At 41.3% G+C, this 20,615-nt stretch overlaps 1 protein-coding gene across 7 annotated transcripts in view; it reads left to right on the top strand.

Moving 5' to 3' along the window:
• specc1 (sperm antigen with calponin homology and coiled-coil domains 1) overlaps window positions 1–19,564 on the top strand; it is a 93,620-nt gene extending 74,056 nt beyond the window's left edge. For 5 of the 7 annotated variants that reach the window (XM_053618276.1, XM_053618277.1, XM_053618274.1 and 2 more), the window contains 3 exons: window positions 11,338–11,454; window positions 13,211–13,270; window positions 19,366–19,564. In XM_053618276.1, the coding sequence (XP_053474251.1) occupies window positions 11,338–11,454; window positions 13,211–13,270; window positions 19,366–19,455 (267 nt within the window). In that variant the 3' untranslated portion in view covers window positions 19,456–19,564. The remainder of the gene's footprint in view (window positions 1–11,337; window positions 11,455–13,210; window positions 13,271–19,365) is intronic. The other 2 variants (XM_053618280.1, XM_053618279.1) reach the window with 1 other exon arrangement.
• The last annotated feature ends 1,051 nt before the right edge of the window (window positions 19,565–20,615 follow it).

The raw sequence follows: 20,615 nt of genomic DNA, 5'->3' as shown, positions 1-20,615 counted from the left end.
GGAATGACTGTTTATAGCTGCTATAACATAAGTAATAACACAAACTCCTTAATAAATCACCCCACATTAATCATTAACAAACACATCAGACCACTCGCTCGTTGATTATTTTCCTGTTCCAGCACACGCCATCGTGCTTTATTCCTTACATCGCTTTTCAAAAGAAACCCCTCTTTAGTAAGAGTGTAGACTTTCCATGACAGGAAGGATTATTTTTGCATGAACAGAACGCAAAACATAAACCGACTCGGCGTGCCCGCGTCTGAAATTAGGCATCGCTGTCTTTTCATCCGTTAGTTTCATATCCTGTGCACCCGCTTGAATTAACGGTCGACTTTGTACGAACCGTATAATAAATCATTCGACATTTAAACCCACGAATGTAAACCACGTCTGTATGACTCAGCAGACGTGACCTCTCGTCCTTCGGAATGAGCTCGTCGACAAGCGTTCCCCGTCTTCCTCTCGGCATAACGTTGATATTAAAGCTACTTATTAGGTTCGATTATGTAAAAGATGGCAGTTAGCAACACAGACAACTCTACTAATGTTGCACTTGGCACAGAAGAGGTCTCATGAAGCTTTATTGTAGTCATCTGACTTGCTTGGAGATGTTGCTCTGGGAAAAAAAAAAAGAGAGAGAGAGAGAGAGAGAGCAAACAACTCACGCCATTGTTTTTAGTCAGCTCATCAAATCAAAGAATAGTTCAAAGGAAGAGACGTCCCTGCCATAAGGATAACGAGCCATTTTGCTCTGTAAAAATCAGCACGAAGCTGCAGTGGAACACCGTATTAGATGTCCGTCTGTCTGCCTGCAGGAGTGTTTTTTAAGCTGTCACGATCCCTGAGCAAAACACTGAATCATCAAGATTTAAACTGCTTCTGTGTGGTCGTGTTCACTTCCTGTCAAAAGACTCGTGTGTTATTTTAATGAACTGTGTTTTCTTTTGTCGTTTGTAGTTTGATGCCAAACATCACGTCAGGATCACTGCTAACCTGTTGGTTGTAGATTGGTCATGTATGACTACATACATCATACATACATATGATGATCATACATATGATGATCATACATATGATGTATGATTTGTGTGTGTGTGTGTGTGTGTGTGAGAGAGAGAGAAAGAGGAAGAGAGATCATGGCAGATGCATTGCGCCTAGAGGAGCAAATCAGCTGCCCAATCACAGGGAAATTGATAAGATGAATAACGAAGTGAGGCAGGCTTGACCAAGGCTACAATCTACATTAAAGCTTATCCCTCCAGGAATGGACACACACACACACACACACACACACACACACACACACACACACACACACACTAACACTACCAGCCCTTAATTTAGTGCATTAGCAGCACATCAGTACTTCTGCAAGCACGTAGCTCACGTTTTAAATGTCCGTTTCCCCCCAAAGACATTGATCAGGAAGGGTTTTTATTAACGAGATGCTATAATGGGTTAGAGTGAACAATGCAGATTTAATGAGGATACACACATGCACATGTGTAAGGGTTGTGTAGGTTGTAGCTATAATTCAAAGTATGAATTATTTCACGTCGCAGTTCCAGTCGCTGAAGCCAAACAAAATCAAGGGGAATTTAAAGAACTGTGAAAGAATGTTGTTTTTTTTTTTCTTGTCCAAAGTTCAATCATGTCTGTATCTACTGTGGGATAAAAATAGAAATCTCCTAAATCATGTTCCCACTGTATGTTTATACTCGCTTTGATCCAGTTTATTTGGGTCGCTTTCATTTCTTTGCTCTTGTGCGGAGCTGAAGAACAAAAAGCGAAGGACCCGGGCCCGCTGTTTGTTCAGGACGAAGACAATGAGAAAAGAAAACAGGGGACCGAGGCCGCTCGTACAAACAGAGGATTCAGCTGTTCGCGTCTCGCTCACTCTGTGGCGCAAATATAAACAGCGCTGCCAGGAGGAGGCTTTGGATCTAAACGTTTCAAAATGCGACGCTAAAGAGCAGCAACCTCTGTAGAGCAGCAAGCCTTTGGAGAAAACAGTGGGGGAGCGAGGCTTAGACAAAACTACATGTGAGTCATAATGCCACAAGGGAAATATGAGAGAGAGAGATACCAAGGTAACTGATTCCTCAAAAACAGTTCCTATTAAAGCGCGCACACACACACACACACACACACACACACACAAGCCCCTAGACTGAGATCTGGAGATCTGTACAAGAGGTCTGTTCTGGGACACTGCTAGCACAGATGTTTACCTCACAGCACAAAATCACCGCATCACATGACGTCCACTTCCAAGCTCGGAAATTCACCCTTGTCCATCTGCTGATGTTTATAACCTCAGTGTTGTTTTCTAGCACTAGAACTTCTCCAATATTACAATTTTATTAGCAATATTTTTACGGAACTGTTTAAACATTATAAACATATTAACCAACAAACATGTAGCATGGCACATCTGTTCCTTTCAGGACCAAAATGCACTGCAACTATCTACAAGTGCTACTTCTGGTGCAAAGAGTACAAAGCACACAGGCTTGGGTAAAATTAAAACTAGCGACCAAGAACATTACCGAAGTAAGAGTAAATAAATCGTCTGATGGGAAAAACTCCCTGAGTAATTACTTTACTAATGACCTATTTACAGCACGTCTACAATTGACACGGTTAATCTGAAACTGTTCTACAGCCGAGGAATGCCTTTTAGAACAATTATGTTAGCTAAACTGAAGTGAACACCACCTCGATCACATACAAAGAAAGTATCTACAGAAAGGTAATGTTTGCTGGCTAGCTAGCTTAGCCAAATGCAGTTGGGGTTACAGTAGCTTCTAGCACTTGGATATATTGAACGCAGCAGGCAGGCAATCGTTACTGAACCTTGAAGTGATAAGTTTAATACGGAGTTTTCAGACTGTAAAACCTCAAAAGATCTACCTAGCTAGTCTAGCTCAGTCAACTAGTGTGAAAATCTGTAATGTTAACCCAGTTCTCGTGCTTGAGGATTGACCTGATTGACTGACGACGTGTGAATGCGTTCAGGAGCGAGAGAAACATATCTTCAGTTTATACACACCACTATTTCTACAACTTGTATTTCCCTGTATCACTCCCAAATGTGTTGGGAAACTGGTATTTACTATTTCCTCTTTTAGCAGCGATGTAACGTGGCCCAAACAGTGGTTTCTTTAGCACTTATTTTATCACTGAACACTTTGCTGAGAATATCCTCTGCACCTCATAGTGACCCACTCATAAATCAATCCATTCTCAGCCCTGAGTTCACGCCGTCTGCTGTAATAGCTGTTAAACTGCTGCTGTAGCTCTTTCGCTCGCACAGACACTGGGTGCCAACTCGCATTATTTGTGTCACTGTACTGTCTCTCGTGCTCTCTCCTCGTCTGGCATCTCTTATGATTCACAGCTCTGAGTCGCTTCACCTCAGACTCATCCTGTTGCACTTCTTTCTTCATCTCGTCTTGCAGTAGTAAGAAGGCGTGCTGGCAGCTTTCTGTTTCACAATGCAAATGTATTTAAAGACACAGTGAAATCAAGCAGGGTGTGTCTAATATTTTGGCTACTTGTGTATCAGTACAAATATTGCAGCTGTCAGTCGATTAGAAGTGTGTGGGTGTGTGGGTAATAGACTATTGTTATAGTAGTGAGGACAATGTCAGATGGCAACTGTAATGTTTGACTGGAAAGTATGGTATACACCCTTAAGTCACAGTCCCCTCTGAAAGTATTGGAACAGCAAGGGCAATTCTATTGTTTTCGTTATACATTGAAGACATTTGGGTTTGTGGTCAAAAAAATGAATACGAGACAACAGATCAGAATTTCAGCTTTCATTTCCTTATATTTACATTTAGACGTGTTAAACAACTTAGAACCTGGCACTTTTTGTTTGAACCCACCCATTTTTTCAAGTGATCAATAATATTGGAACATGTGACTTATAGGTGCTTCTCGTTACCCAGGTGTGTCCTGTTAAATTGACTATTCTAATAATATTAGAACTAATACCTCTGAATGTCTGCTCTTGGTTTGAGCCCTGGGTTTCACCAGTGAAGACTGCATTTGTTGTTAAAAAGGATAAACCATCATGAAGACCAGAGAGCTGTCTATGGGTGAAAAGCAAGCCATTTTGAAGCTGAGAAAAGAGGGGGACTCTATTAGAGCCATTGCACAAACAATTGGGCATAGCCAATACAACAATTTGGAATGTACTGAACAAGAAAGAAACCACTGGGGTACTAACAACCAGACATAGAACAGGCCATGCATGGAAAACAACAGCACATTGTGAGAGCTATGAAGGAAAATGCCCAAAACAAGTGGTAGTGACATCGCCAACAACCTTCACAGGGCAGGAGTGAAGGTATCACAGTCCACCTTTCGAAGAAGGTTTCAAGTGCACAAATATAGAGACCACCCCAAAAGCTGCAAACCACTCATCAGCAGTAAGAATGGGAAAATCAGATTTGAATTTGCAAAGAAATACAGAGATGAGCCACAAAAGTTCTGGAACCAAGATTAACCTCTACCAAAGCGATGGAAAGGCCAAAGTGTAAAGAAAGAAAGGATCCGCTCATGATCCAAAACATACAAGCTCATCAGTCAAGCATGGTGGAGGTAGTGTCATGGCTTGGGCTTGCATGGCTGCTTCTGGAACAAGCTCACCAATCTTTATTGATGATGTAACTCATGACGGTGGCAGCAGAATGAATTCAGAAACAGACTGTCTTCCAATTTACAGAGAAATGCATCCAATCTGATTGGGAGGAACGTCATCATGCAGCGAGACAGTGGTGCAAAAAGCACCAACCACAACAAAGGACTTTATCCGGGGGGAAAAGTGGAAGGTTTTAGACTGGTCAAGTCAATCGCCAGGTCTAAACCCAGTTGAGCAGCATTTCATCTCCTGAAGAGGAGACTGAAGGAAGAAACCCCCTCAAAACACACAACAGCAAAGCTGAAAGAAGATGTGGTAAAAGATGAAAGCGACACAAAAGAAGAATGCAACAGTTTGGTGATGTCAGTGGCTCACTGGCTTGATGCATTTATTACAAGCAAGGGATATGCAACCAAATATTAGGTGTTGTCTGTTCCTATATTTTTGCTCACCTAAAAATTGGGTGGTCTGCCACCAAAGGTGCCATGTTTTAAGTTGTTTAACTCATAGAGATGTAAATATGAGGAAATGAGAGCTGAAATGCTGATCTATCGTCTCATATTCATCTTACGATCTCAAACCCAAATGTTTTCAATGTATAGCAAAAACCATAGAATCGGCTGTGCTGTTCCAGTACTTTTGGAGGGGACTGTATGTTGAGTCGCACATGTTCTAATACTAGTACGTTATTCAGAATGTACAATTTACTAAGCAGATATGAATAACAGGCGCACCATTGATAGCATATTGAGTGAAAGAGAGGTTGGACATGAAGCTTGCAGGACGAAGAATGACCTGTGGGAGCTACACGTATGCAAGATGGCCTCCGAGTGTGTCCCGTGGTCGTTTGGCTTGGACACATCCTCAGAAAGTAGCGTGACGTGTCCGCGTGGTGCAATACCAACATAAACAGTGGCAGCAGTGTAGCATTATGTCACACTGTGTCCCCAACTGAAAAAACGAACTAACTCATGTCTCAAATCGCATACTGTACATGTAGTATTAACTCTAACCGTTTTCCTGGTCAGGGTGGATGTGCTTTAAATTAGGCTACTACCAGGTTTTGTTTATATTTTGGGAAATGGAGCATCTTTATCTGCTGGTTTTCCCGTCTTTCCGCCAGCATAGTGATGGGGTTCCTGTTTCTGCTTTAGGCCACACCCCCTTTGGGTTTGACTCTGAATACATATCATGTCACTGCACTACACCCCTAAGCTGCTTCACTGCAGGTTAAATCTGCTTTGCACTCAAATGACCAGAATAAGCAGCATTTGTGTACATCATTTATATATTTAGTGTGTCTTTGCAGAGAAGGGGACATGTGTACAAGAGGGTACAAGACATCATTTAGCTCAGAAATCACCAGAGAGATAAATATCGGATGTGTATGTACTCAGGAGTAGGCAATAAGAAGTGTTTCATCGATTTATTCGCTTACAGCCATTGACTGTATGACATGGCCATGAAATGTGATTTCTTTCCCAGTTAAATAACAGGGTCGTCCTGGGACATGTCAAGTATTGTGTGTGTGTGTGTGTGTGTGTGTGTGTGTGTGTGTGTTTTTTCATTCAACAGACAGGAAATGTTGTGATTGCCATAAAAGCAATAAAGGTTTGTTTTCTATCACCTCATCAAACAAACGAAGTTAATCAAAGAGACCAGAAGCACTGTTGACTTTTCATTATCAACCTGTACTCGCATAATACAGCCAGTGCATTTTATTTACTTGATTATGCATTATTTAAACACGTGCTGCATTTTAGCAATTTAGTTCTGTTTGTCTTAAGGGCTTGTCAAGTATAAGCACCAAAACGCATTGATTTCCTCTTCACTGTCATAGGAATCATAAAGGAGGAAAAAAAAGCGGGGGGGGGGGGAGGGGGTTGACACTCTTCAAGCACCATCAAGCATCCAGTAAACACTCATCAAGCACCACCACTGAACATCACAAAAACAAACAAAAAAAAACCTATAGGATAATACAATTAGGGATCAAGTATATTTCCAATCACTCAACCCTGTAACCTGAAGACATTCCAGCCTATGGAATATTTGGACCATTTTCTGGAATTCCTATCACGGGAGGAAGCAATTCAGTTCCCTCATTCTTTTTTTTTTTTTCACCGATAGTGTGAAACGGAGTGACCCAATTTATAGATTGAAAGGTAATGATTACATTTAAAAATCAGTTTTAATTAAAATCACTAAAAATGTCCTTGATTTTCCTCATCCCGATTAGCATGGATGCTAGTTGACCACCTTTTGTGTATTTGCTAAAAAAAAACAAAAAACCCCTCAACCCTGCTTTAAGAGCTACAAGGGTTCCAGTCATCCCAATTATACCCACCCACTTTTATCCAAATTATAACATTAGAGTGAGGCTGACAGTAAAGTGTATGGTAGTGCCATTAGTGCTTCCCATTGTCATTTCCTCAATACAGACGAGGCCTTGGCAGTGTAATTGCTAGTGTGTGGCTTTGTATCATCTGTTAATGAAATTTCCAGGCTATTTATGCTCCAGTAGCTGTTTGCAAAATTCAGATCACTTTGGGCTGAAGCCTCTGAAGGGCTGACTGCAAACACTCTTACACACACACACACACGAAGTCCACGTCAACAAAGAAGCACCTTCATGCTACAGAATGTTTCATAACCTGTAGTAGAAAACTCATGGAAAAGGATGTCTGTAATTGAAAGTAAATCAATGACTAATTCAATGATTATATTTCAAGGTAAAATGTAGCTATAGTGGGCTTGGACAGACATCATGCTATTTACTACAGTAGATTATGCAGGTTTTATTACTGTTTTAATTTGTTCACAGGTTGCCGTGAAGGACGCATTTTAACAAAAGGTTCACTTTTCTTTTCTTTTTTTTTTTTTTAACAGAGCCTGCTATCTCAATGCCAAATCCTTACATCAGCAAAATCACCATAAATCACCATATTCATGCTTTATCTGTCTCAGTCCCACACAAGCGGGCCAAGAGCGACTTCCTGTCCCTGGATTCAGTGTTTGCTTTTCAGAGCCCCAGAGCAGAACAGAGTCTCAGCATTGTGATCGAATCCGCTGTTGTTTTAACACTGCAGACCCTGTCCGCTCTCTCTCCCCTCCCTACATGTCGGTTTCATCAAGCAGCCATAAGCAGCGGGTCACACAGACCAGGATGTAGTTCCGTGCTTCCCCACCTCATTTCGGTACCACACGCATACACACACTTCATCCCCGGCACACGTTTAACCCCCTTTGGTGTGTGTGTGTGTGTGCGCTTTCGTTGATGATTGTGGGACCACAGGATGGGTAGAAAGACAGATGGTGCAGGCATGCAAAGAATGTCGGCCTCCAAGACAGGCCTGTGCAGGTCTTCATTATCTATGGGAGAGGATAGAATAAAAATAGGCTTTCTGGTGTGAGCTCCCCCTTCACTTTAACATCCCTGGAACCTTGTTACGTTCCTATTCTATAAATCACCCTATTAACCTTTTGTGGTGTGTTCGCTGCATAGTATTGGACGTACTGTTGAGATACAAGAAATAACTTTTAAATTGTCAAGACAAACAAAATTTGTTTCGCTTCTCATGTCTGTGGATGCTCCTACTAGGAGGTGTATGCGTGCAAATGAGACATGGAGATAATGTCCATCCATCTGTTTTCCATACCGAGCCTGGAGCCTAGCCCAGAGAACTCGGGGCATGAGGTGGGGGACACCTTGGACGGGGTGCCAACTGGAGTACCTGGAGGAAACCCCCGAAGCACAGGTAGAACGTGAAAACTCCGCGCACTCAGGGCGAAGGCAGGATTCGAACCCCCGACCCCATAAGTGCGAGGCAACCATGCTAACTACTAAGCCACTGTGTCCCCCATAGGAGACAATGTCACAAAGGTTTGTTTTATTTTGGTAAAAACGTGAGTGGTGAAAAAGATAAGTGTTCATCCGAACGTCTCGAGAGATCATGAGTTAGAATCCCCGACGATGCCAGAGCCAACCGCGGCCATGAGCCTCCGGGTGGGAGGGGTGTCTCATCAACGCGTCCTTGTTCATCAACTCATCGCTGATAGTGCCTTTGAGAACAAAGATCCTTCAGAGCCCACTATCACAGGGTGTTTCAAGTGATTTTTAAGAAGTGTGTGTGACCCACTAAACCCAGGAGAGCCTCAACTGGCCTCTTGCCCTGTTCCCAAACTCAGCCATGTACAAACACACACACATACCAGAGCAACAACTGCACAGGGAGATACAAAAAGGGACAGGAAGTCTAGCAAAGGACAATGAGTTAGGAGTGTGACGTCCAGCACGTGCAATCCATCTCGCTGTTTTTCCCTCTGTTGTGCTGGCCCTCTTTCCTCTCTTTCCTCATACAGACACGCTCATTTTAAATGTATGACATCATATAAGATAGCTCCTGCACAACGCCCCCGCTTCTATCCTGCTCCATCTTCCCCCTTCCAGCCCTTTTCTGTGTATGTGTGTGAAAGAGAGAACGTGCTGCGCCACATGTTCCCCTTCTCCTTCTGTCCACTATTAACGTTTATAAAAGCTCTCCAGGTAAAAGAGCTCTTAAGGACCTCAGTGAAATTCATGATGATGAGAGCTGCACCATTCACCAGGGTTAATCAAATCACCCAAACCGTAATCTGCAAATTTGCCTAGAGATAGGTGTGATTATTAAATATCTGGATATCCAAACCTATTTCTGTATTTGGTAACCTAATTCAGTGTTTAGTTAAGGTGGAATTCTAATGAAACAAATGAAGTATTATTATATCATTTCTTTAGATGAGAGTGGGATGTAGAGCCAGACCAGCTCTGAGATGGTTTTTCCTCATGAGCGACACTTAATGAATTAATTCTTTCCAATCTGAAGTCTGATTATACGGACATGCTCACATTTTTTCAGAACGAAGTGTTGGTGTATGAATGTAGCATGGTGGAGTGAAATGGTATTATGGCAACAGCGAGGTTACTGTTTTTAGTTTTAGAGGTTTAGATGCATGTCTACTTTAATCGATAATTGGGCTCAGTTAGACTAGACCAGGGGTGTCCAATCTTATCCAGAAAGGGCCGGTGTGGGTGCAGGTTTTCATTCCAACCAAACAGAAGCCACACCTGAGTCTATTGAAAACACAAGATCAGCTGATTAAACATGTGGAATCAGGTGTGGCTCCTGCTGGCTTGGAATGAAAACCTGCATCCACACCTGTGGATAAGATTGGACACCCCATGATTAGAGCGTTGGTCACCAACCCTGTTCCTGGAGATCTACCTCCCTGAAGACTTTAGCTCCAACAATAAGGGTGCCCACCTGACCATCGAATCATTGAGAAGTTCTGGATCAACTAAAACAGGTGTGTTAGATTTTGTTTGGAGGTGAAACCTGCAGGACGATCGATCTCAAAGAAGAAGGTAGGTGTCCACTGGACTAGACACACCTAGCCCTGTTGAATCTACATATCACTTAAATGGAACGTTTCCAACAATGTGAAGTATGACACTGGGACTCCAGCGAACCACAGTGAGAGCCATTATCTCCAAATGGAGAAAACTTGGAACAGTGGTTTGCTGAAGAGGCCAGCCTAGCAAAATTCCTCAAAAGAGCATTGATGACTAATCTGGGAAATCAAAAAGGAACTCCTGTTTACCAAAATGATACTGGGATGCCCCCCCATGTCCTGTGGACTGATTAATTGAACGTTGAACATTTTAGAAGACATAGGTCTTCCACACAGCACAACATGGTGGTTGTAGTGTGATGGTGTGGAGATGCTTTGCCGCTTCAGGGCCTGGGAGACTTGCCTTAATTGACGGAAGCATGAATTTAGCTCTCTACTAGAAAATCCTGAAGGAGAATGTCTGGACATCAGTCCATGATCTACAGCTGAAGCACAACTCTGTTACGCAGCAAGACAACGATCCAACTCGCAAGATAAAATCCACCTCGGAATGGAGCAAAAGAAACAAACATACGGTTTTGGAATGGCTTAATCATAGTCCTGACTTGAACCCCGTTGAGATGCTGTTGCAGGATATTAAATGGGCAGTTCATGCTTGAAAGCCTCCCAGTGATACTGAATGAAAGAAATTCCACAAAGAAGCGTGGGCCAAAATTCTTCCACAGCGATGTGAAAGACTGTTCTCCAGTTATCTGAAGTGTCTGGTTGCAGTAATAGTAGGTGGCACAACCAGTTATTATGATTAGTGGGGCAGTTACATATTCACATTGGCGATATAAGTGTTGCATAAAAATGTTTTCTTTAATAATGAAATGATTGTTTACAAACAGGGCAATTTTCCTTCTCAGGGCATTGTAAACTATAACGAGGACGAGTTATCAGGCCAGGTTGTGTGGAGAGACTTGCACAAAGGTCAATTTTGGTAGTAAATTATTATGAAGTATTCCATGGTATTTAGCTAATAATGCTAGAAAAGTTCTTTCTATGTACTCTCTTATAAACAAACCCATCATCTGAGCCTCCCCGTATCACTAATTGTAAATATCTCCTTCATACGATTACAAGAAGACATTTCAGGTGCTACTCTGGTACTTACTCTGAGGCAGTACACATGGTGTTGTGTTGCACTGTAGTTACAGGGGGATTTGTGAATGCAGGAATACCGGAAATCTGTCATGGTTTCACACCTTGGTGAATCGTTTTTTTCCCCTCCATTTTTTCCCGTTCCTTAGAACGTGGACGTGACTAACTTCAGCAGCAGTTGGAGTGACGGTCTGGCCTTCTGTGCACTGCTACACACATATCTACCTGCACATATCCCTTATCAAGAGCTCATCAGCCAGGACAAGGTAACACACACACACACACACACACACACACATGACAAATACAGTGCCCTCCACTAATATTGGCACCCTTGGTAAATATGAGCGAAGAAGGCTGTGAATGATTGTCTTAATTGTTTAACCTTTTGATCTTTTGTTAAAAAAAAAAATCACAAAAATTCTCGGCTCTCATGGTATCCAACACTCTCATGGTATCCAACAATTGCAAACACAACACAGGTTTATCAAAAAAAAAACAAAAATCTTTGTTAAATATAGGTGTGCAACAATTATTGGCACCCTTTTCCTCACTGCTTTGTGCTACCTCCCTTTGCCAAGATAACAGCTCTGAGTCTACAGGAAGTCATGGTTGTAGTAGTGCAATATTTTTCTTAAACCCCTTGAATTACAGCTGAAAGTCTACACTTCAATCACATCTTGATCGTTTCATTTCAAATCCATTGTGGTGGTGTACAGAGGCAAAAATGACAAAGATTGTGTCGCTGTCCAAATACTTATGTGTACATGAATGATACATTGTACTTTTTTGTATCCATTTCTAGCAACGTTTAATGTTCTGGAACGTCCACGAAACAAGTTGTTTTTCACGTATTATATCAGCTATAAGCAGGCATTCCCTAAACAGCCTCTCTTTTTTTTCTCTATCTTCAAGAGATAATACAAAACAACCGTCATGTTGTCATGTTACCGAGAGAAACCGGAAAGGCCAAAGTCCCGAAGAGCTCTGTGAATGACCTTTTACTATATAACTGATAAATGCGTTACTATAAGCCTGCGATTCATTATAATTGCACACATCTGTATTCCAGGAGTTCATTTTTGGCCACGCCAGCTCTTGACATTATAACTACTCACCCATTTTAGGCCAGGTCTTTTGTTTAATCTCGCTCCTGATACCTGATGCTGTTAGTCATCAAACATGGCATGTAAGACCTCAAAGCTCCAGCTCTCCTGCTTTGTCTCTTATAATGAATGACCAGCAGGCTGTTGAAAGAATATATATTAACAGATGGCATATGGACAGATGAAGGAACACAATACACAGTAAACAAAGAGTTGTCTTGTCGCACTAGTGTGTGTGTGTGTGTGGTTTTTTTTTTCATGGACATATATCACTGAGAGCTCCGCGTGTAAAAATGGTGTTTATGAAGGTTTGAGAAATTATGACTGCAGCACTGATAGTAATTTCTTTTTGTAAGATGTTTCTGTTTTCAAGGTTACTATAACAGAAACTAGCTGCTTACTTAGCGGCGACGTTAATTAATTAGAGAGAGATACCAACTCATTCAGCTTTATGGATTACATAAAGGCTTCTAATGATTAACAATGGACCTTGTGTGTTTGCCGACGAAGGGAGGTGTGGAAGGTGTTTCTCAGAGAGACTCATTTCATCCATGCCAAGAAAAACAGGATGTACTAACATAATTATGTTAGTATATATTACATTTAGATTGGAGTAGCTCATAATTATTGATGTAGGTGAGCTGCTTAAATAGTACATAGGCCAATCCTAGTCTATTATGTAACGAAATTATTACTCAAACCCACATTAGAGCCGTAATTAGATGACTACGCCATGCGATGGTAACGTGGATAAGATGCACAGATGTTTATTTTAGGTGTGTGATGTGTACGTGTCACATGTGGTGTGTATTGACAGCCATGTCCGTGTTTATTGTTGTTGATTTGGGTGTTTGTCGCTCGGTCGGTCTTTCTGTGTGGTAAATGACCTTTAATACTCGTGTTTGTTTTTCCATAGGGCCGCAATCTGACCTTAGCCTTCCAAGCAGCTGAAAGTATTGGGATTAAACCCTCTCTGGTGAGAAAACACACACACACACACACACAGCTAGATGGCCAGATGTACGTGCGTGAGAATGCGTAACGCCAAACTTAATATGCGCTCGCAGTCATTTTCTTTAGCTAAGAATAATAATAATAAATGCAATACACATGGGCCTCTACTGAATGCCCTAGGAGTTTACAGCCAGTGTAAAAATATGGAAATTGCCAAAGTGTAGGAAGACATTAAAAGGAGCAAAAGAATAGCTTTGAGTAAAATGTAAAACCACAGCAACAGGTGGAGGAAGACTACAAAGGAAATCATACAATAGACAGCCATGAACGCAGTGTGGAAAGCATTCAAACAACTGATACACCATTGTAGTTCCAAGGTAATTGGTTTTACCCCTTGTTGCTCTCACTCACACTGTTGAATTTCTTTGTGGGTAGTGAGGAAATTGTGTGGATTTGTTTGCAAAAACCAGAGCAAGCACACATCATGCAGCAGTGATTATTGATTAGAATGATCCAGAGTGCAGAGAGAGAATGTGAAGTCTTTTATTTCCTATACGAGAATGTTAATAGTGTGCTGCTTAATCTGCATCTTTTGGTGATTGTTTTGTTCTGAAATAGTTCTATAGTGTCCCGGTATTTAGTAAAGTGAATCAGGGACGTCCCACCCCCTCTCTGGGAGGACGGATATGATCTGATTGTACCTGACTCCAGTTTCACAAGCGGAATACATCTGGATCTGAGTGCTGAATATACAGTACACACACCATCAGTCAAAAATTTGACCGGGAGTCAAATTTGATGGGAGTTTGATGGGCGTGGTCTGTTCCAGGATGACTCCGCCCACATTTACAGGGCACGAGGGCCCACTGAATGGTTTGATAAGGATGAAAATGATCTGAATCATATGCTGTGGCCTTCACACTCACCAGATCTCAAGCCTGAGTGGACACTTTTTGGAGCAGTGCTTTCAACAGCACTCTCTATCACCATCATCAAAACGCCAACCGAGGAAACATCTTTTGGAAAAGCGCCACAGATGTTCAGAGTCAGTGCCAAGGAGCATTAAAGCTGTTTGTGATGACCCATCACCTTACCAACACACTTTATTTTGTTTTTTTCCCTTTAATTTGTCACCTGTCTGTAATTTTATCGTATTATAGACCTTTTGATAATGGCCATGTATGAAACAAAACATATTTTTCGATAAGTAGTTATTACTTTTGACTAGTAGTCTACGAGTAGTCACAAGTAAAACATTTAGCCTAGTGTTTGTATGACGTAGCTTTGTATTTGATAATGCTAATGATGATAATTTGGTACACAGGGACTACAGAGCACTTCTGTACATCATTCTAGATTAGGACATCTTCTAAATGCTGTAAATGTAAACATCACGACGACAGAAAAAAGTAGAACCAGAAGCATTATTTGGTCTAGCTCGCCAACCCTTCACTGTCTCCACTCATGATGTTTGGCTTCTGACCTATCCGATTTGCTCGAAGAAAAAACAAATAGCAATGACATGAAGCACGGCTGGAGTCGTGCCCACTGCTATCCTTTCCTTCTCTGCTTACTCTCTCTGTATGTTGTTCTTTCTCTGGTCTCAAAGCTAAAGCAGATTAGATTTGTTTTCAGGATTTCTCTCTTCCTTTGCCAGACTCTGAATGATCGAAGGATTATTCAGATATCAAGATATTAGAACCACCACCAGCTTCAATATTTTTGATCATTCACAGTCAAGAAGCAGTGGGTTTGTGTTGGCGCTCATCCAACTGGCATTACTCATACAGTATCTTTAAACTAAAACCAAAGAAACTGTCATGTGTTTGCGGATGGGAAAAGATTTAGTGACCTGATTTTTGGGGAGTGGTGTTTTATCGCAACTTACGGTAAAAACTTTGCAGCTTTCCAAACGTCATCAACAACAGCACGTGTGATTAAAGGACAGTCAGAGCGTGTTTAAATGAAAAGTTGACTGTTATTAAATAATTTATTTCTTCTAGCTTATCTTCCATTACCTGGTGTCTTTACCCAAACAACCCCTTGTAAAAGAAATGTCAGGGTAAGACATTAAGGGGGGGGGGGGTGTATAAACACTGGAAGCGTGCGCAAATGCTTTTTTTCCCACAGGGATCCTGTTAAATTAGATTCATAAAATATTTAACACTTAGTGTTTCAGCTCACACTCCCAACTATTACAAAGGAAATATCTGGAGGGCACAGTCTATAGATTGCACTGGGGAAGTAGTTATTGGTTAGACTAGTGACATGAATACAGACCAGGTAAGAGATCTTCTTGATTCCTTTCTTCAAACAGTAAGGCATCATTTTGGAGGGAAAGGCATGAGGGAGCGAAGGATTAGTCGACAGGGAGAAGGTTAGTCCTGATACTGACGCAGTGTGCATCATTCTGATCAGCATCCTTCAAAGGTGATGCTAAAATGGGATGCAATCCAGTTATTATAATAAACGTGGGTTAAGAAATGATAACATATTTCAGTAAAATGTCAAAACAACCTGAGATGGCAGAGCAGTATCAGCGAGCATCGAGCATTAAAAATGAACTCACGGTGCCATGAATTGCACGTTGACTCAAAGAAAAATATAGACCCTGAATGGAAAGGAAGCACAGGCATCTCAGTGGTCAGTGCTCGCTGAACTGAACTGCTCTAACAGTTTCTCTGCAGCTCCTTTTTAACAAGCACCTTGGCTGATACTGTTGTGGTTCCCACACGCTAATATTGTTTAAAAGTCATAAAGATGTTTTATCAGGTTACAGTGCATATAAAAAAAAGTCTACTCACCCCTGTTGAAATGGCAGGTTTTTGTGATGGGGGAAAAAAAAAGAAACCAAACCAATAAATCATGTCAGAACTTTTTCTACCCTCACTGTCAAGTCAAAAACAATCAGTCAAAAACAATCGGAAACTTTTTTTAGTGAAAAATAAGAAAAAATAAAAAAGTTACAATAATCAGGTTGCATAAATGTGCACACCGTTTTATAATTGAGTAATTGAATAATCACATTCAATTTTATGTTCAAAGTTATTAACCCCAAATAAAGACCAGCTGTAGGACACTGGTCACGACTCAGCAACCCTCTTCCTTGCGATCGACCAAACCGCAGGTTTCATTTCCACCCGAAATCTAACACACCTGTTTTAGTTGAACAAGACCTTGTTAAGGCAGTGATTAGATGGTCAGGTGGGCACGATTATGGTTGGAGCTAAAGCCTTCAGGAAGGTCTATCTCCAGGAACAGGTTGGTGACCACTGCTGTAGGGTTTTCTTCACATCTTCTTGGCTTTATCTGACTGCTGGAGCCACGGTTCCGCAAAAGAGCTTACAAAGCATGTACGCTTTCTCACTTGTCGAAAGACATCGGTCAGAGGAGGGGTATAAAAGAATTTCCAAAACATTATACGTTCCATATACTGTGAAGGCCATCATTAACAAGTGGAGAAAATGGAGCACCACAGTGACATCACCATGAACAGGACAGCCTTTCAAAATGTACAAAAGGACAAGACTCACCAGGGAGGCTGCCAAAAGACCTACAGCAACATTAAAGGAGCTGCAGGAATATCTGACTGCAGGAAGTTCTGATTCCTCTCTGCATATGGCAACGATCTCTCATATTCTTCACCTGTCTGGGCTATGGGGAAGGGGGAGCTAGAGGGAAGCCCTTTGTCACAAAAATATCCAAGCCCAACTAAATCACCCCAAACCATGTGGCAAAATGTGTAATGGTCTGATGAGTCCAATTCCAAAAGATATGTTTGGTGCAAAAAAAAAAAAAAAAAAGCACATAACCAAAAGAAAACCACACCCCTGTGCAGCACGGCGGTGGCAGCATCATGCTTTAGTGCTGCTTTTCTTCAGCAGAACTGTGGCTTTTATCAAGGGGGATGTATGCATCCAAATCAATAAAGGAACATCTTAACCAAAAGAGGGTCAGTGTTTTTGAATGATCTAGCCAGAGCCCAGACCTGAATCCAACTGGTGAGCTGAAGCGGGCTGTGCACAGGAACTAGAATAATTTTGCAAGAAGAAGTGGGAACATATTGCCAAGTCAAGACTAAGTGGTGTAATAAAATCAAAAGGTGCTTCAACAAAGTATTAGTTTAGGGGTGTGCACACTTATGCAGCTAGGTTATTGGAAGTTTTTTGGTTCCCCCCCCCCCCCCCTATAAAAGTTTGATTGTTTTACACTTATTATCATTGTTACCATTTTAACAGGGGTGTGTAGACTTTTTATATCCACTCTACAGTATCCGTGCTTACTATCTACAGTGTGCCGCTCTATTCTTGGAACGCAGGTTATCGCTGATGCCTCTTACTAACTGTGACGCTGCTGTCTGCCCCTGTGTCTTAAGACTGTAATCCTCACATCCGATAAAGACACTAAGGAAAATCCCTTCTCTTGTCATACTGATGAGCAATAACATGAATCAGTCCTGAATTGTTCCTTTTTTAGGGCTTTAGACTTCTTTGAGTTCGAATGTTGAATTTCGAAGATCGAGTTTCCTCTGTTAGTTTAACCCAGATCATTTCAACAACCCGAATTTCTTCACGAGTCTTCCCACTCATCTGAAATGAAGATGCAGAACTGAATATAGGTTCCGATTGTGAACCTGAATTCATACCCAATACCCTCCTGAAAGACTCCGCCTCTCTGAGATACTCTTTTTTTTATGCCTAATCATGTTACTGACCTGTTTCCAATTAACCTCCAGCTGTTTCTGTTTAGTAACACTTACCTTTCCAACCTTTTGTTGCCCCGTCCCAACTATTTTGAGACGTGTTGTGGCCATCAAATTCAGTATTGCCTTATTTTCTCCTTAAAACGGTACATTTCCTCAGTTTAAACGTTTGATGTTTTCTACATTCTGTTGTGAGATTTGCAAATCATTGCATTCTGTTTTTATTTGAATTCTACACAGCGTCCCAACTGTTTTTTGGAATCGGGGTTGTAGGTTGAACCTTGATGTGTGGTTATTAATGAAGAGCTGATGATGTGCATGTGCTGAGAGTCAGGACTGGAGTGAATATTATGGTGTGTTAAATGCACCTCGGTAACATCAAGACAAAAGATCTCTTACGATCCTGAACGAGTGTTCTGACCGTAATGTGTCCTTCAAACTGGAACCGAGTCACCTTTCACAATGCAGGTTTATGGATTGTAAATCTTTGGTGATTGATTTTATGGCATCAGCACCCAGGTATCCATCTCGCTGAATAAAATCTATTGATTGATCCATTCATTCATCTCCAGTAATGTAGGTCAGGGTCTCCATGGATCCGCCATGGTCAGGGCACCATGCACACAGAAGTGGGAGGAAACCAGAGTTGTTGTCACTGTCGATTCACGGAGACTCTATGGACGGTCTTGAAAAGCATCCGGTCTTCTGCCAACCAGCTAAGACTTGACAGTGGGGCATCCACGGCTGGTGGTGATTGTGCCGATCCACCATGTAGCAAGCCTTCCTCTTCTTCATTGTCCTTCCACTTTGTCCTTTCCACACGACGTGTCTGAAATAAGAGAGTCGAAGCTATGTTGTCTAAGCTTCCAATGACAACTTTGGTTTGATCTGTTGCAGGAAACCCGAGAACCCGGAATAAACCCATTTAGACCACAGTTCTTTGTAATGACATGTTTAAACAGCTGAGCTTGGACTTGCACAGTAAAACAATAGAGCGGTACACAGGACTAGACAATAGATTGAGCAGCTAAGTCTGACTTCAGGACTAAAAATATCATTTATTTACACCGTAAACGTTTTAAACGTGTCAGTGTTGATGCTGGATTGAAAAAAAACATCCATCGACTGTCAGAAACTAACTCTGATATAGGGTAGAGGATGGAGGTGCAAAAACATGGTAGGTGTGTGTAATAAACAAATGATATGGTAAACAAGTAAATGAGCACATATCCTAGTGGTGGTCCATTTCAGTAGATGGATGGAGGAAGACTACACCAACACCTACAGTGACCAAGGTGAGCTAATAAACTGGTAATGGTGTGCACATGTGAGATGTAGGATTTGGATAATGTAGATGTAGGAGGATGTAGAATAATCTCTCTCTCTCTCTCTCTCTCTCTCTCTCACATGTTCAGGACATTGATGAGCTGATGCACACAGACAGACCAGACTGGCAGAGCGTCATGCAATATGTTTCTCAAATCTACAAGTACTTTGAGACTTGACCCTTCAAAGGAGGAATGACACATGGCAGGCACAGAATCCAAGCACTTTCTGCTCATTTTGTTCCACACACGTGCATCACAATGTGGTATATATATATATATATATATATATATATATATATATATATATATATATATATATATATATATATATATACACACACACACAGAGCTGCTTCTCTGCGTCACACTTTCAAAATCCTTCCTTTTTACACATTTATATATTCTGAAATGAGAACGGACTGTAAAGGTGATTTGGGCTGGACTGGACTGTATTTATTTCAGTTTGCTTAGAGTAGTTATTGTTTTTCTGTGTAAAAGCATGGTACAGATATTAGTGTTATACTGTTTACAGAGACTGGATAATTATCCATAGTATTTTTAAGCGAAGTATTTTTGAATCTTGCATTAATTCCCAGCCAGTTTGCTAAACGCAGACATTAGCGGACCGTAGAAGGGTTGGTTATTTTCTCTACCCTGATTAAATATTCAAGTATTAATATTAAGAATGAAAATATTTTTCTGAAAAGTCAGGTAGTGTGTATATGGTACATATAGACATAAATGAAATGCGACTCTAGGCAGCAGTGATATTTAACAATAACAATAAGTGTCATGTCGTACAGCACCGTGGCAAATTTCTCAACGCTAACACACACACATCCTGAATATTACATGGCTTAGAAGGAAATAAACATGACTGTGTTCAAACCACAACTGTATTTGTGTGCAAAGTGAGAGTTCTTTATTTCCTGTCGCTCTTAAAACGCGAAAACGTGTCTTATTTATTGACGCCAGTGCTGTATTTTGTTTGGGTGTCGGTTGTTTCCTGTTTGAAGGATTTGAGTTTTGCCTGGTGAGATGAATTTATGGCCAGATGTTCTCTGTCTCTGATGTTAAAGTGTTCTTAATCATAAAAATGGGGGTTAAAGTGAATTAGTCACTGAAAGTGATTCACAGACCGTCACTGTTGATGAAATGTGCTCTGAGTTGCGCTGTACGATAGAAGAGGGAAGAGTCACGATGACGTGCATTTAAAACGTGTGTGATTGGACAGGAAAACTGGCATGTGGGTGCAGAACGGAAAGTTTGTGCTTCACTACAGAATCCCCTACATGTGGCTGTGATCATGTGAGCAATATGTTATTAAATGTGGAAAA

This window comes from Ictalurus furcatus, chromosome 28 (assembly GCF_023375685.1).
Source record: "Ictalurus furcatus strain D&B chromosome 28, Billie_1.0, whole genome shotgun sequence".
Taxonomy (NCBI): Eukaryota; Metazoa; Chordata; class Actinopteri; order Siluriformes; family Ictaluridae; genus Ictalurus; species Ictalurus furcatus.
This window is presented reverse-complemented; position numbering and strand designations above follow the sequence as displayed.